Consider the following 13,810-nt stretch of genomic DNA (forward strand, 5'->3'; position numbering starts at 1 on the left):
AAAAGATGCTCGAAAGTCATTTTAAATAAGAGACAACAATCAGAAAGTGAACATTGCTTGCAGGTAGCAAAAGTGGCGACAAACCCAACCCCATAACTAGAGAATCAAATCACAAGCCTCATCAAAAAACTTCAGAAATCTTGAGAATCAAATAAGAGCGACTTCCCAAAAGTGAAACTTAACTGATCCAACACCACGCTTCTCTAGGTTACCCAATATTCACAAACCAGGAGCTCTCCTCAGACCATACAGTCTTGCTACCTGGAACACCAACTTACAGATTAACCAAGCTGCTACACCAAAGAATAAAACACTTAAAATACTCACACCACTCGAACACTCCACCCAAGAACTCTTGAAGACCAAAGACACCAAGGTAGAAGCGGATGAAATAATGATCTCCCCTGCCATAGCATTCCTATTCACATCCATCAACATCAACCTGGCCAAGGAAACACTGACTACACTATTAGAAGAACCAAAGACACATACACCAAACACCACCAACTTCATCAGCAAGGACAATATTGTCAAGCTAGTGGATCTATGCCTTACCATCCACTTCACCTTCAACAACAAAACTAACGGAACACCCATGGGATCGCCCATATCAGGGTTCTTATCAGAGGCAGTAATGCAGAAACTCAAACAAACAGCACTACCAACCACCTACGTGGATGACACCTTTGTCATCACGAAACAAAACTAATTAGAGAAGACCATCAATAATACCCTTTCTGGCATAAAATTCACTAAAGAGGAGGAAAACAACAATAAGCTGCCATTCCTAGATGTCACAGCAGAATGAATAGCCAATGGGGAACTTCAAACCTGCGTCCACAGGAAAACACTGACTTAGATCCCATTTAACACCCTGAGTAAATGAACAGGAAATGACATCACCCACCCAAGGAACCCTAAACACATAAAAAGCAGGCCATACCACCAGTGCTTCACCGAAGGCTCACTGATGACGTTATCTGATATGGTGATGAAATGTCTGAAAATGAACCTTCCAGCTCAGCGAGCAAACTGGCATTCCGAAACAATTGGTTTACTGATGACCTTGAGAGAAGTAAATCTGCTATCCTTTTTGGGGTGTCTCTACATGCCACTCTCGATCCACAATATCGTGGTTGACTCTAAACTGCACACTGACTTGGCCGAGCAAACCAGTCCATTCATTGTTACGGAGCAATGGCCAAATTCAGGTCTTGCCAGCAATGTTGCAAGAGAGATGCAAAGTGCAGAACTCTCCAGCAGTGCTCATTGATCCCATTCCCTAGGCAGAAAAATGTACATAGAAACTAACCATTCCATTTGCTCCATTCCTCTTAAAAAGCAGAACAAATATTTTGAACACAGATTCTTAAAGATTGGCATTTTTATAACTTCCAATTTTGCTGACTTTCTATGAAAGGTGTAGCAAGGAGGAAAAGTGTTTTATGGCTGAAACCTGTGACTGTTTCCTGTCTTTAACATGAGGATTAATTCCTAGAAGTGTTTTAAGGAAATTTTGGAGGAGACAGTCAGAGTAGCAGAACATTATATAATCTGGAATTGAGGAAAATAATGATCGGAAAATTGACAAGCATGTTTATTGTCCCAGCTTCAGAATGATGTGCTGCCAATTCAATGTAAAGGACAGAATTGGAAGATAAAGAATTCTTTAGGCCAAAGTGCATATATATTTTTTAAAAACCACCATAGGACATGAAACCAGAAAACTGATTTCAGCTTTTTTAAAAACTCCTTAGTAACAGCCTCATACTCATGAGCCTCAAAGTATTAAGCCATTAAATACACAACTCTGGCTCCATATTAATTCTATCTCATGCTTATTTGAAACACTTCAAAATACTTAATACATTAAAGTCATAAATAGCTGCACTTGTTCAAAAAAAAGGTAGTTATATTAAAATAATTCCAAACACAAATATCATTGCAAGAAATGTGTTTTATTTTAGTTTAATGTTTTACCAATTTTAACAGCCTTCTGCAACAACAGAAGTCTTTGCACTAACTGGTACGAAATAAATTAAAGACATTTGACCAAAGTTGAATGCTCCAATGTAACATGATTCCAGTAATGTTTCACTTGTAAAACTGCAAATAAAGCCACATTTTACTTTTTTTGATGGTTTTCTAGGCACTAATGGGTGTACAGTTCAGCTGGAAAAGCTGATTTGGTCACAGTATACCATTTCCTAAAATTTCTTGCACAAATTTACAAGAGACTATTCGGATACCACTCACTGCTTAGCATTTCGTGCTCAATCTATGCCAAACACAGTAAAAAGCTCTGTAATGAGATATGGGCTAATAGATTTATTTGTCAGTTTTAAGGTGTAAACATAAATAACTCTACAATTATAATGTGGGCAGTGATTTTGAACTTTGACACCCAAATTACTATGTTATCTCATTTGTTCCATGTCAGTATTAATGTGTTAAACACTTTCATTGTTATTTTTCCTGTTTGCAAACATGATGTGCTTCCTATTTTAAGATTTCAAAAACCTAGAAATTCCATTACCAAAATACTCCTCAATTGCTCCTCCAGGATGTTCAGAAGATAACTTAGTATATTGCAAATAAACAAAGTACATACAAAGCATAAAATGTAACATTGTAGATTTACCCACTAAAGTGGAACTTGAGAATTATGATGGCACCATGTACTGCTGTCTTCGAATTTTTCCAAACTGGATGGGGTAACAAGATGCAGACAATAAGAATTAGCTATATTCTCAACCTTCAGTTAACACCAAAAATATGAACAAGAAAGTCTCCGTTCCATAGAAAGTTTCTCTTTGCAATTACTTCTTAATGTGCCAAGTGCCAATTAAGGTTTTTTTGTGCCACTCAAAGAAAGACAGGAGATTGTCAAAACTCACATAATCCACACCAACAAGTATATAACACCTTATGGCAGTATGCTACATAGATGTTTGGTCACAAAACAAATGGAATTTAATGTTTAGTAATCAAAAACTACCAAAAGGAAAATCACTCCTAAAAGTGCAGGACTTGCAAGAATACAAGCATACAAAAAACAAGTTATTATGGTAGCTGTAATCCAGAAGAAACTTACAAGAAATTACATAGAGCAGACTTGAAACATATCTTTCACAATGTGTATTTAAAAAAAATTTACAAGTATTTTGATAAAAGATAAGTCTCAAAGACCCTGAAATGAACTGAAAAGTACAAAAGCTACTGAAACTAACACTGTTCTATACTTGGCTTTTCCATTACTATTGATAGTCAAATACACACACGATGTTGCTAACTTTAATGTGCATTATTGTGATAGAAAAATGACATAACCCTCGACCCATAGGTGCTGTGAGAGATTGACATGGTTAAAATGTCTTGTTTTTATGTATTACTTGAAATGGCAACATCTAGCTTCCTCAGAAATGAAAAGGTTTGGTCAATTTTGAGCTTTCTTGTACCAAATTTCAGCAGAGCATTCAGACCCAGTATTCTGAATAAGATTCACAAAGTTTGCTTTGCAGAATTGCTTAATTGTAACCATTCCCTATAAATGAGCAAACACAGAACAAAATGATATTTAAAGTACATTTGGTCCAGGAGGTGACATTTAGCATAGTTCTTAGCTGTCTTTATGCAGAGAATTAAAAATATTAAAAAATCAATTGCACATATTGGATTATTATTTAAGGTACTGCATATACCCGTAAGCAGAGTTGCACTTGCTACACAAGACTCTCACCTCAGTCTCCACTGCAATTCTGTTACAGATGCTAAATTTTGAACAGTTACCCAATTTTTCAATGGACTCTGAAGAGGTTATTATTGGTGGGCAGTTGTACAGCACTTTCAGTACCAGTCTGGTTTAGGTATTTAATATCTGTTCTTGAAAAATTTACATCAATACCTAGCGTGGAAATGCTAGTCTAGGACTGCAAATAATTAGATCTATACATATTTGATTTTCTGGTACTTTTAATATCAATATATTTTAATGAGGCAAATACAAGTTTACAATAGAATGGGTGAACAGTTACTGCAGGACCTATAAAATTATCATGCATTACAGATGTCAGCTAATCCACAACACAGCCAGGCAATTCAAAGCAATTCCCTCAATCAAAGCAATTCCCTCAAACAATCTTGTTCACTATACCTATTCTAGGTAAAGAACTTCCTAATGCAAGGAAATTTCTAAGTGCAACACGATTCCTTCAAAAACCATTTTAAAAAATGCTTGGGTTGCCCACCTCGAAATAATTTAAAATGATTTCATAATGAATAAATATTTACGTCTAAGTAAACAGGTCTAATGTTTTTATGTTTTCCCCCCCTCAGTTGCCAAAGGGTTGCAACATGTCTCCTCTTTATGTAAAACTGCTTCAAGCACTCTTAACTGAGGGTGCCCTTTTAGAGGTATTCAAATAAATAAACTGGTCCATGTATTAAAATCCACAAAAACAGCTACATTATTAGAAGGATGATCATAATCTAAGCCAACCTCAACAGTATAAAAATGAACTTTCAGACAGTATTCCTTCAAACTTCACCATCAACAATTTAGTGTTTGTTTGCATGTTCCATTAACCATGTCCCAACGAACAATACATGCACAACGTCTTACCATCATATTAAATGTATCATACAGACCGCAAGGAATAAAGTTATGTTTCTATCATCATGTTATAATTTCACCATTTGGATATTGGTCCCATTTAGAAACCTAACTTAGCTACTGCCTATGGGCTTGACTAATATTTGACCAAATAATTTTGAAGGCATTAATCTGTTATTGGAAAGAATGTTGCTGTTCATGTATTGTGCTGGTCGAAAAACATTGCGCGGAACACAAGGTTTCAACCATGTTTTGGGCATTCCACACCTCATTAATAAGCTTACAATTTTATTGTCAAGTTAAAACACTATCTTAGTGAAAATACAGAGTATATTCACTCATTATTTTGTTTGCTAACTTGCTGATACCTTACATTCCTTATCACTGCTTTCACACATTTCCACACGTGATTTTTTTGAAAAAAATTTAAATTCCTTCAAAACATAAAGCACATTCATTCAGTTAAAGAAAACTTGAAGCAAGAGATACCACTATTAAATGTTAACCTGTCTTTTTGTATTCCTTCAGATTAATATGGCTCAAAATAAAACCAGCTCATGGAAAAATAGCTGTCAATTGGACAAAATATTGTTCAACTTCTCCATGTGTATCCTATCAAAATTTGTGTCAGCATTTCTTAAACAAGCCATTGCATGAAAGACCATTTTTATTTGTTTTCTGTAATTCACTGGGCTGATCAGTTCTAGTAGCACTTAATGAAAGCTAAAATAAAAATCTAGCTATTGTCACTTATTGTGAGCATTAAAACTAAACATACCGTGAAACTGCCATTGTCCTGTAATAAAATTGAGGCAGTATTAGCCAAGATAGCTTATTAGCTGATTGCATTAATTAATTTAGTGATATTGAAAACAAGCATTGTGATTTCACTGTTAACACATAAAGGTGCTTCTTGTATGTTTTGAACAATGATTTATGTCAAATGAAATGTAACTGCATCAATCAATGCCATAGAAACTCCATTGTGAATATAGTGCATTGTGCAACATTGAACAAAGTTTGGCCGACTGTAGTAAAGAAGTCATCCCTTCGCTTCTCAAAGTGTGAACAATTCGGGATCAGGCACAGGCGGCATATCATCTTTAAAGGGTTATGCACTTAGTTCCTGGTAAACTCCAACCTCCATCACAAGAGAATGCATTTGTCCTTTTCTTTTTCCTTTGTTTCCTTACGCTGTTTCCGTTCAGTGCCCGCAGGTTGTTTGCCAGCAGTTGCTGCCTGTGATTGTTGACCTTCCTGGAATTTTAGAGGAACATGTACAGCATAAGTTTGAAATCACAACAAATAAATGATGAAAAGGAACAGTAATTTTAGGACAACACTGCACCTGAATCTACAAAAGCAGGGTTTAACTGCTACTGTAGCTGAGCTTTCAAACTTCTACACCATACGTTTTGCACTTCTTGGAAAACAGATCTTCCAGCCCATGAAAGCATTCTGAAGATGTTAACTGTTTCTACCGCCACAGATGCTACCAGATCGGAGTTTGTCCAACATTGATTTTGTTTCATTGAAAGAATGTTGCTATTTGACAGATAACGGTGTTGTGCATGATAATTATGGAGAACCCAGTGATCAAAATGACTTTCCAAGAGAAAAGAAGTTAAAAATAATTCTTAAAATAACGATATTCCTTCAACGGGAGCCATTACATGATATGAGCCAATTAAAATGGATGAGCTACACAGGGATCCCACAGTGAGACACCTTTCAGAATATGTCTGGGGAGTGTGCACAGAGGTGCTTGGAACAAGTATCTAAGGCATCTCTAGCACAATAAGTGTTCGCGCAGAAGATTGGGAGGGATAAAAGAAAGAAAGCTAATATTCGTGTAATAGGTCAGTTAGAACTTTCATTTTGAGGATTTCCCATACTTACTTAGAATAATGCACATTGTGAATCAATTGCAATTTATTTATTGTAAAACATGTTCTGCAAAATTATGCTTGATTATGTGGCTCTTCAGCACTTGGCTGTGTATTCCACAATACTTTCAGGTGATGTAGTTCACTTCCTCTGTGCTCCGTAACTTCTATATTTTGGTCAAAGCTCTGCATGTGTAAAAGGCTGCAAGATTATCTTTCACTTAATTTACCTTTTCCTTTGCATTAAGACAAAAGATTAGAAGAATATTTAGCCCTCCCATTAATCGTTTGATTAATTCCGTCAAAAAACAAGTTAGATTAAAAGCTAGTTGGAAATAGGACCAAAGGTTATTAAACTAGAGTGAAGCATAAAATAAATCATCTAATTGTTCTGTTAAGCACAATGATCCATAGTATTGACTGGGCAGGATCAAATGGAGAGATGTGGAGATGGTTAGATAGTTTGAAGTCATTTGGTTAACTTTACGAGGAAAGGTGATGCAGAAACTTCCATCAGAAGGTTGTGAGAGAGTTGAATTCAGAGTAGGTAAGCAGGTTACCCCCTGTAGAAGTGGCATTGGTATGATTCAGAGATCTTTTTCAATCTGTTTTAATGAAATTACACAGAGTCTGACATTTCTGAGAAGAAATACGCATTTTAATTAAGTTATAATCCTGTGAAATATCAAAACAAGTCATCAGTCTGCAACACTGAAAAAGTTTAAAAATTAAAAAGCAATTTTCTCAGAAGTTGATGATATTCACCGTGGTACACATTAGTACACTGAAGAATTCAGCACAACCCCTACTCTCAACACTAATGGTTATACAAACACAGATTTTGAACAGATGCAAAATCAAAAGTCAAGTTTTGTTGTATATCACCAAGTGGTTTGTTTACAAATAGCTAAAGTAAACAACCTTGAAATACCTTGTGTAATCCTCCACTCAGCCAATGCAGAATCATGATGGATTACTTAAGGACTTGATAGAAGAGGCAAAAAAGTTATTACTAATTCATGCTGCAAGCTTGCTGACCTGCCCTGTTTTTATCCTCAAGTCTTTTGATCCTGAGAATGTGAATCAAGATTTTTTTCCAATAATTTGTTCAGAGACACACAATTTTGAGCTGACAATTTCATCAACGTTCCTCCTTATACATTCACATATTTTAAATTTTGGTCTGTTTTTTTTTTTAAAACTCTTCACCTCCATGAATAATTGTCCGCACCAATATCTAACTAACTTCAGAATCTTCAAAATTCAAACAAAACGTCTTTTTGAAGAAATAAACCTGATTTCCTTAATCCTTCGCAAAATGTTGGGACATTTTATGGAGTCAAGTTTGCTGCTTACCTATGCAATCATACAAGAGCAACAATATCCTTCCTTAAGTGACCAGAATTGCTCAAAGTTGTTCAAAGCGTTCAATGTCAAACTGCTTTCCATTTGGTAACATTTCATTACCTGGCTTTGAGCTGCAGCTGCCTGTTCCTGTTCATGATAGAACTGGGATGCTCGTCTGTCTTCTTCTTCCTGCAGTTTTTTTGCTAGTTCCAGATCACTAATTCCTTCAGGAATCTGCTCCCAGGATAAGTCCTGGCTTTGCTGCTCCTGCTGTAAGGACAAGGCCATCAGATAGTCCTGAGAGAAGAAATAACGTCCAATCAGGAAATCCCTAGATGAGGGATCAGTCATTACCCTTGAAATGCATGTACAGTTCGAGTGAGAAGATAAAACTTGACATAAAATTTTCAAAACTTGGAAGAATTTTTGTACATTGGATATTTTACATGATTTCAAAGTCACCTGTTAATGTTAAAATACAATAGCACAAGAATTTGAGAATGCTTTCATTTGTACAGTTTTCTCATTAACACAGATCTTATACTTGTTTAAGCTTTGATCAGTTAGCTGAATGGGCACAATGGTTCTGGATGTGCTGAAATATTCAGATGGTTACTACTTATAAAACCACAGCATGATCAGGCTGGAATTTCAGTAATCATTAAATGCAAAAACTGAAGGTACCAGTTGTCAAATTAATTCCTCCAAGGCATGGTGGGCAATTTCACTAAGATGGAGCACCACACACATGCACAAAATCAAATCACATCAGTATCCCTACGATGGGTACAGTGGGTTGCTGCAAGTACTCTTCTAGAACATTTCCTTGGACCTCCTTGCATTAATGCAGTTTTTAAATTGAAAATTTGACTGGGAATCTTACATTAAAGCTGTTAACTTTATTATTTAATCAATTTGAGTACAACATAATAAATATCAAAATAAAGACAGAACACCAGAGGAACAACTGGTCTTGCAGCATCTTTAAACGGTGTTAATGTTTCAAGTCCAGTGACCTTTCTTCAGAAACAAAGATAGCTGGCAAAGGGTGACATTTATACTGGTGATGGGGTTGGTGGAGAGAAGAGTGAATAGAGTGCATACAGACAGAGCCCAGAGAGAGAGAGAGAAAGGATAGGCAAACAGAGATAGCTGATAAGCCAAGAGAGAGAAATGCTAACAAGAAATGTGAATAGTTGAAAATGGAACTTCTGCCTCAGCACTTAGCAAACTTCAGGATTCAAGCTTAACAATTTCAAAGCATGAGCTTCCTCCTCCTACACTCTCTGTTCCTGTGGTACATCTGAGCACAACCAAATCATTTCCAAATATGTTCCTCCTCACCCTACCTAACATTTTTTTCTCTCTCAGTTTATCAGCTATCTCTGTGGTACAACTAAAAATCAGGATTCAAGCTGTAGAATTATGACAGAAGTTGTTTGTGCATTTGTGGTGACAGCTCTAAGCCACAAAGTTGAATGGTAGTCCATCAAAATAGCACCACAATGTAGAGTATCCAACGGCACATGAATAATGTGCCTGAGGACATTTAGTTAAATGTACTCAAGTTGCGTTAGAGCTGTACTGATTTCTGTTTTTATTATATCAAGACCTCTTTATGATCAACTCTTATGGTGGCGGTGTACCACCTCAATGCTGCACAATTGATCAGAGCAATGCTATTACCACGCTAGGTTTCAGGTCTACAAGCAGTTCAACGAAAACCTTTTAACTCAAGAGCACAGGAACACAATTTCACCAAAGTGATTGATGTTTAGATTCCTCACCAGCTTCCTTAGATTTTTCTTGCTGAAATTTACCAATAAATCCTTTTATCTCTTTCTCCCATGCACACAACTTGCCTCCATTACTCACCATCTCAATTACTCTATGTGGTGGAAAATTCTACACATGGTACTCAATTTGGCATCTTTCACTCCAGCTGCTTTTAAAGCAAGTTTTATTTTCTGGATATTGCCAAATAGCATTCTCAATTCTATTATAAAAACGGCACATGTACACATTTTACTGATAGGATTGTAGGATACTAAATTCATGAAAGGCTCTGTATAAAATAAGACTGGAATATTTCCAAGGACAGGAAACACAATCCCAACTATTTGTACATTAACAAGTCAAAAATAATTTCGCAACAAACACAAATCTCAGTGCGCTCATCACTAAGCTGCAGGATAAGTGATGTCAGAAATGTAATGGTGCAGAAACTATAGACTGGGGAGCCTGATGTCGGTGTTGGGCAAGTTGTTGGAGGAAATCCTGAAGGACAGAATTTACATGCATTTGGAAAGGCAAAGATTGATTAGGGATAGTCAACTGATAGTGAGATGTGATTTTCCATGTGCACAAACTTGATTTAGTTTTCTGAAGTAATGAAGAGGATTGATGAGGGCAAAGCGGTGGACATGATCTATATGGACCTCAGTAACATGTTTGACAAGGTTCCTCGTGGTAGACTTGTTCACAAGGTTAGTATAACAGGATCTTGATCAGATGAGCCAATTGACAGAATTTAATTTAGATAATGTGAGGTCCTGCATTTTGGAAAGGCAAGTCAGGGGAGGACGAGAACATTATAGGGCAGTACAGGCACTTCGGCCCTTGGTGTTGCACTGACCTGTGGAACCAATCTGAAGCCCATCTAACTTACCTAACCAATTCCATTCTCGTCAATATGCCTATCCGTAAAGTTGGTGGGTCACTATTGTTGCAGGCAGTGCATTCCATGCTCCTACTACACTCTAAGTTAAAAATTACCTCTGACATCTGACCTATATCCAGCACCCCTCAATTTAAAGCTATGCCCCCTCGTGCTAGCCATCACCATCCTAGGAAAAAGGCTCTCACTGTCCACCCAAACTAACCCTCTGATTATCTTATATGTCTCCGTTAAGTCACCTCTCAACCTTCTTCTCTCTCTAACAAAAACAGCCTCAAGTCAGTCAGCCTTGCCTCACAAGATTAGATTAGATTCCCGAGTGTGGAAACCGGCCCCTCGGCCCAACCAGTCCACACCGACCCTCCAAAGAGTAACCCACCCAGACCAATTTCCCTCTGACTAATTCCCCTAACACTATGGACAATTTAGCATGGCCAATTCACCTAACCCGCACATCATCTTCCATCCATACCAGGCAACATCCTAGTAAATGTCCTGTGGACCGTTTCCAAAGCTTCCAATCCTTCCTATAATGTGGTGACCAGAACTGCACGCAATACTCCAAGTACGGCTGCACCAGGAGTTTTGTATATCTGCATGACCTCGTGGTTCCAAAACTCAATCCCTCTAATAAAGAAAGCTAACACAACGTATGCCTTCTTAACAACCCTATCAACCTGGGCAGCAACTTTGAGGGATCTATGTACATGGACACAGAGATCTCTCTGCTCATCTACACTGCCAGGAATCTGACTATTCTCCCAGTGCTCTGCATTCCTGCTTCTCCTTCCAAAGTGAATCACCTCACACTTTTCTGCATTAAACTCCATTTGCCACCTGTCAGCCCAGCTCTGCAGCTTATCTATGTCCCTCTGTAACCTATAACATCCTTTGGCACTATCCACAACTCCACTGACCTTAGTGTCATCCACAAATTTACTAACCCATCATTCTATGCCCTCATCCAAGTTGTTTACAAAAATGACAAACAGCAGTGGACCCAAAAGAGGTCATTGCGGTACACCACTAACAACTGAACTCCAGGATGAACATTTCCCATCAACCACCACCCTCTGTCTTCTTTCAGCTCGCCAATTTCTGATCCAAACTGCTAAATCACCCTCAATCCCATGCCTTCGTATTTTGTGCAGTAGCCTACCAGGGGGAACCTTATCAAATTACTGAATATTACTGAAATCCATATACATTAATGGCTTTACCCTCATCTACCTGTTTGGTCACCTTCTCAAATAATTAATTAAGGTTTGGGAGGCATGACCTACTCTTCAAAAATCCGTATTGACCATCCCGAATCAACTTATTCCTTTTGAGATGATTACAAATCCGATCTCTTTTAACTTTTCCAACACTTTTCGCACAACCGAAGGAAGGCTCACTGGTCTATAATTACCAGGGTTGTCTCTACTCCCCTTCTTGAACAAGAGGGGAACATTTGCTATCCTCCAATCTTCTGGTACAATTCCTGTAGATAATGACAACATAAAGATCAAAGCCAAAGGCTCTGCAATCTCCTCCTCCCAGAGAATCCTAGGACAAATCTCACTTGGCCCAGGGTATTTGTCTATTTTCACACTTTCCAGAATTGTTAACACCACCTCCTTGTGAACCTCAATCCCATCTCACTATTTTCCTCGACAACATTGTCTTTTTCCAATGTGAATACTGATGAAAAATATTCATTTAGCACCTCTCCTATCTTCTCTGAATCCATGCACAACTTCTCACTACTGTCCTTGATTGGCTTTAATCTTACTTGTCATTCTTTTATCCCTTATAGAAAGCTTGAGGGTTTCCCTCAACGACTTCTCATGTCTCCTCCTCGCTCAGCTTAGCTCTCTCTTTAAGTCTTTCCTGGTAACTCTAACTCTCAAGCACCCGAACTGAGTCTTCACATCTCATTCTAACGTGAGCCTTCTTCTTCCTCTTGACAAGAGATTCAACTTCCTTAGTAAACCACAGCTCCTGCGCTCGACAACTTCCTCCTTGGCTGACAGTTACATACTTATCAAGGACACATAATAGCTGTTCCTTGAATAAGCTCCACATTTCTATTGTGCCCATCCCCGCAGTTTCCCTGCCCATCCTATACATCCTAAATCTTGTCTAATCATATCATAATTACCTTTCCCCCAGCTGTAGCTCTTGCCCTCCAGTGTATGCCTATCCCCTTCCATCGCTAAAGTAAACATAACTGAATTGTGGTCACTATCACCAATTGCTCACCGACCTCCAAATCTAACATCTGGCCAGGTCCATTACCCAGCATTAAATCTAATGTGGCCTCGTCCCTTGTTGGCCTGTCTACATACTATGTCAGGAAACCCTCCTGCACACATTGGACAAAAACTGACCCGTCTAAAGTACTTGAGCTATAGTATTCCCAGTCAATATTTGGAAAGTTGAAATCCCCCATAACAATTACCCTGTCACTTCCGCTCCTATCGAGAATCATCTTTGTTATGCTTTCCTCTACATCTCTGGAACTATTTGGAGGCCTATAGAAAATTCCCAACAGGGTGACCTCTCCTTTCCAGTTTCCAATCTCAGCCCATACTACCTCAGTAAACGAGTCCTCAAATGTCCTTTTTGCAGCCATAACACTGTCCTTGACTGCCAAATGCCACACCCCTAACGCTTTTACAATCTTATTCTTAGTGAAACATCTAAATCCCAGACCCTGCAACAACCATTCCTGTCCCTGCTCTACCCATGTCTCTGAAATGGCCACAGCATCAAAATTCCAGGTACCAACCCATGCTACAAGTTCACCCACCTTATTCCGGATGTTCTGGCGTTGAAATAAACATACCTCAAACCAGTGACTAATGCAAATCACTAATACTTTTGCTTGCTGTGCCCTCTTGCGACCCTGAAACCTTATTTCAGATCTCCCTACTCTCAACCTCCTCTATACTCGGACAATAATTTAGGTTCCCACCCCCCGCTAAATTAGTTTAAACCCACCCGAAGAGCATGATCAAATTTCACCTCCAGGATATTGGTACCTCTCTGGTTCAGGAGATGACCATCCTGTTTGTAGAGGTCCCACCTACTTCAGAAAGGGCCCCAATTATACAGGAATCCAAAACCCTCCCTCCTGCACCACCCCTATAGCCACGCGTTCAACTTCCCTGTCTCCCTATTCTTCTCCTCACTAGCAAGTGTAACGGGCAACAATCCAGAGATAACATCTCTGTTTGTTCTAGCAGTAAGCTCCTGCCCTAGCTCCCTGAATTTCTGCCTTAAATCCAAACCCCTTTTCCTACC

General features: G+C 38.3%; 1 protein-coding gene across 4 annotated transcripts in view; it reads right to left on the bottom strand.

Moving 5' to 3' along the window:
• Positions 1 to 1,939: 1,939 nt before the first annotated feature.
• The window catches only part of mindy2 (MINDY lysine 48 deubiquitinase 2), a 58,655-nt gene continuing 46,784 nt past the window's right edge, over positions 1,940 to 13,810 (bottom strand). The window contains exons 8-9 of one of the 4 annotated variants that reach the window (XM_043677448.2): positions 7,966 to 8,115; positions 1,940 to 5,869 (exon numbers count right to left, since the gene is read on the bottom strand). In XM_043677448.2, coding sequence (XP_043533383.1) covers positions 5,759 to 5,869; positions 7,966 to 8,115 — 261 coding nt within the window. In that variant the 3' untranslated portion in view covers positions 1,940 to 5,758. Of the gene's footprint in view, positions 5,870 to 7,965; positions 8,143 to 13,810 lie in introns of those variants that run through there. The other 3 variants (XM_043677446.2, XR_006309490.2, XR_006309489.2) reach the window with 3 other exon arrangements.

This window comes from Chiloscyllium plagiosum, unplaced genomic scaffold (assembly GCF_037043375.1).
Source record: "Chiloscyllium plagiosum isolate Xiang-an unplaced genomic scaffold, Cpla_swu_hap1 HiC_scaffold_39, whole genome shotgun sequence".
Classification (NCBI taxonomy): domain Eukaryota; kingdom Metazoa; phylum Chordata; class Chondrichthyes; order Orectolobiformes; family Hemiscylliidae; genus Chiloscyllium; species Chiloscyllium plagiosum.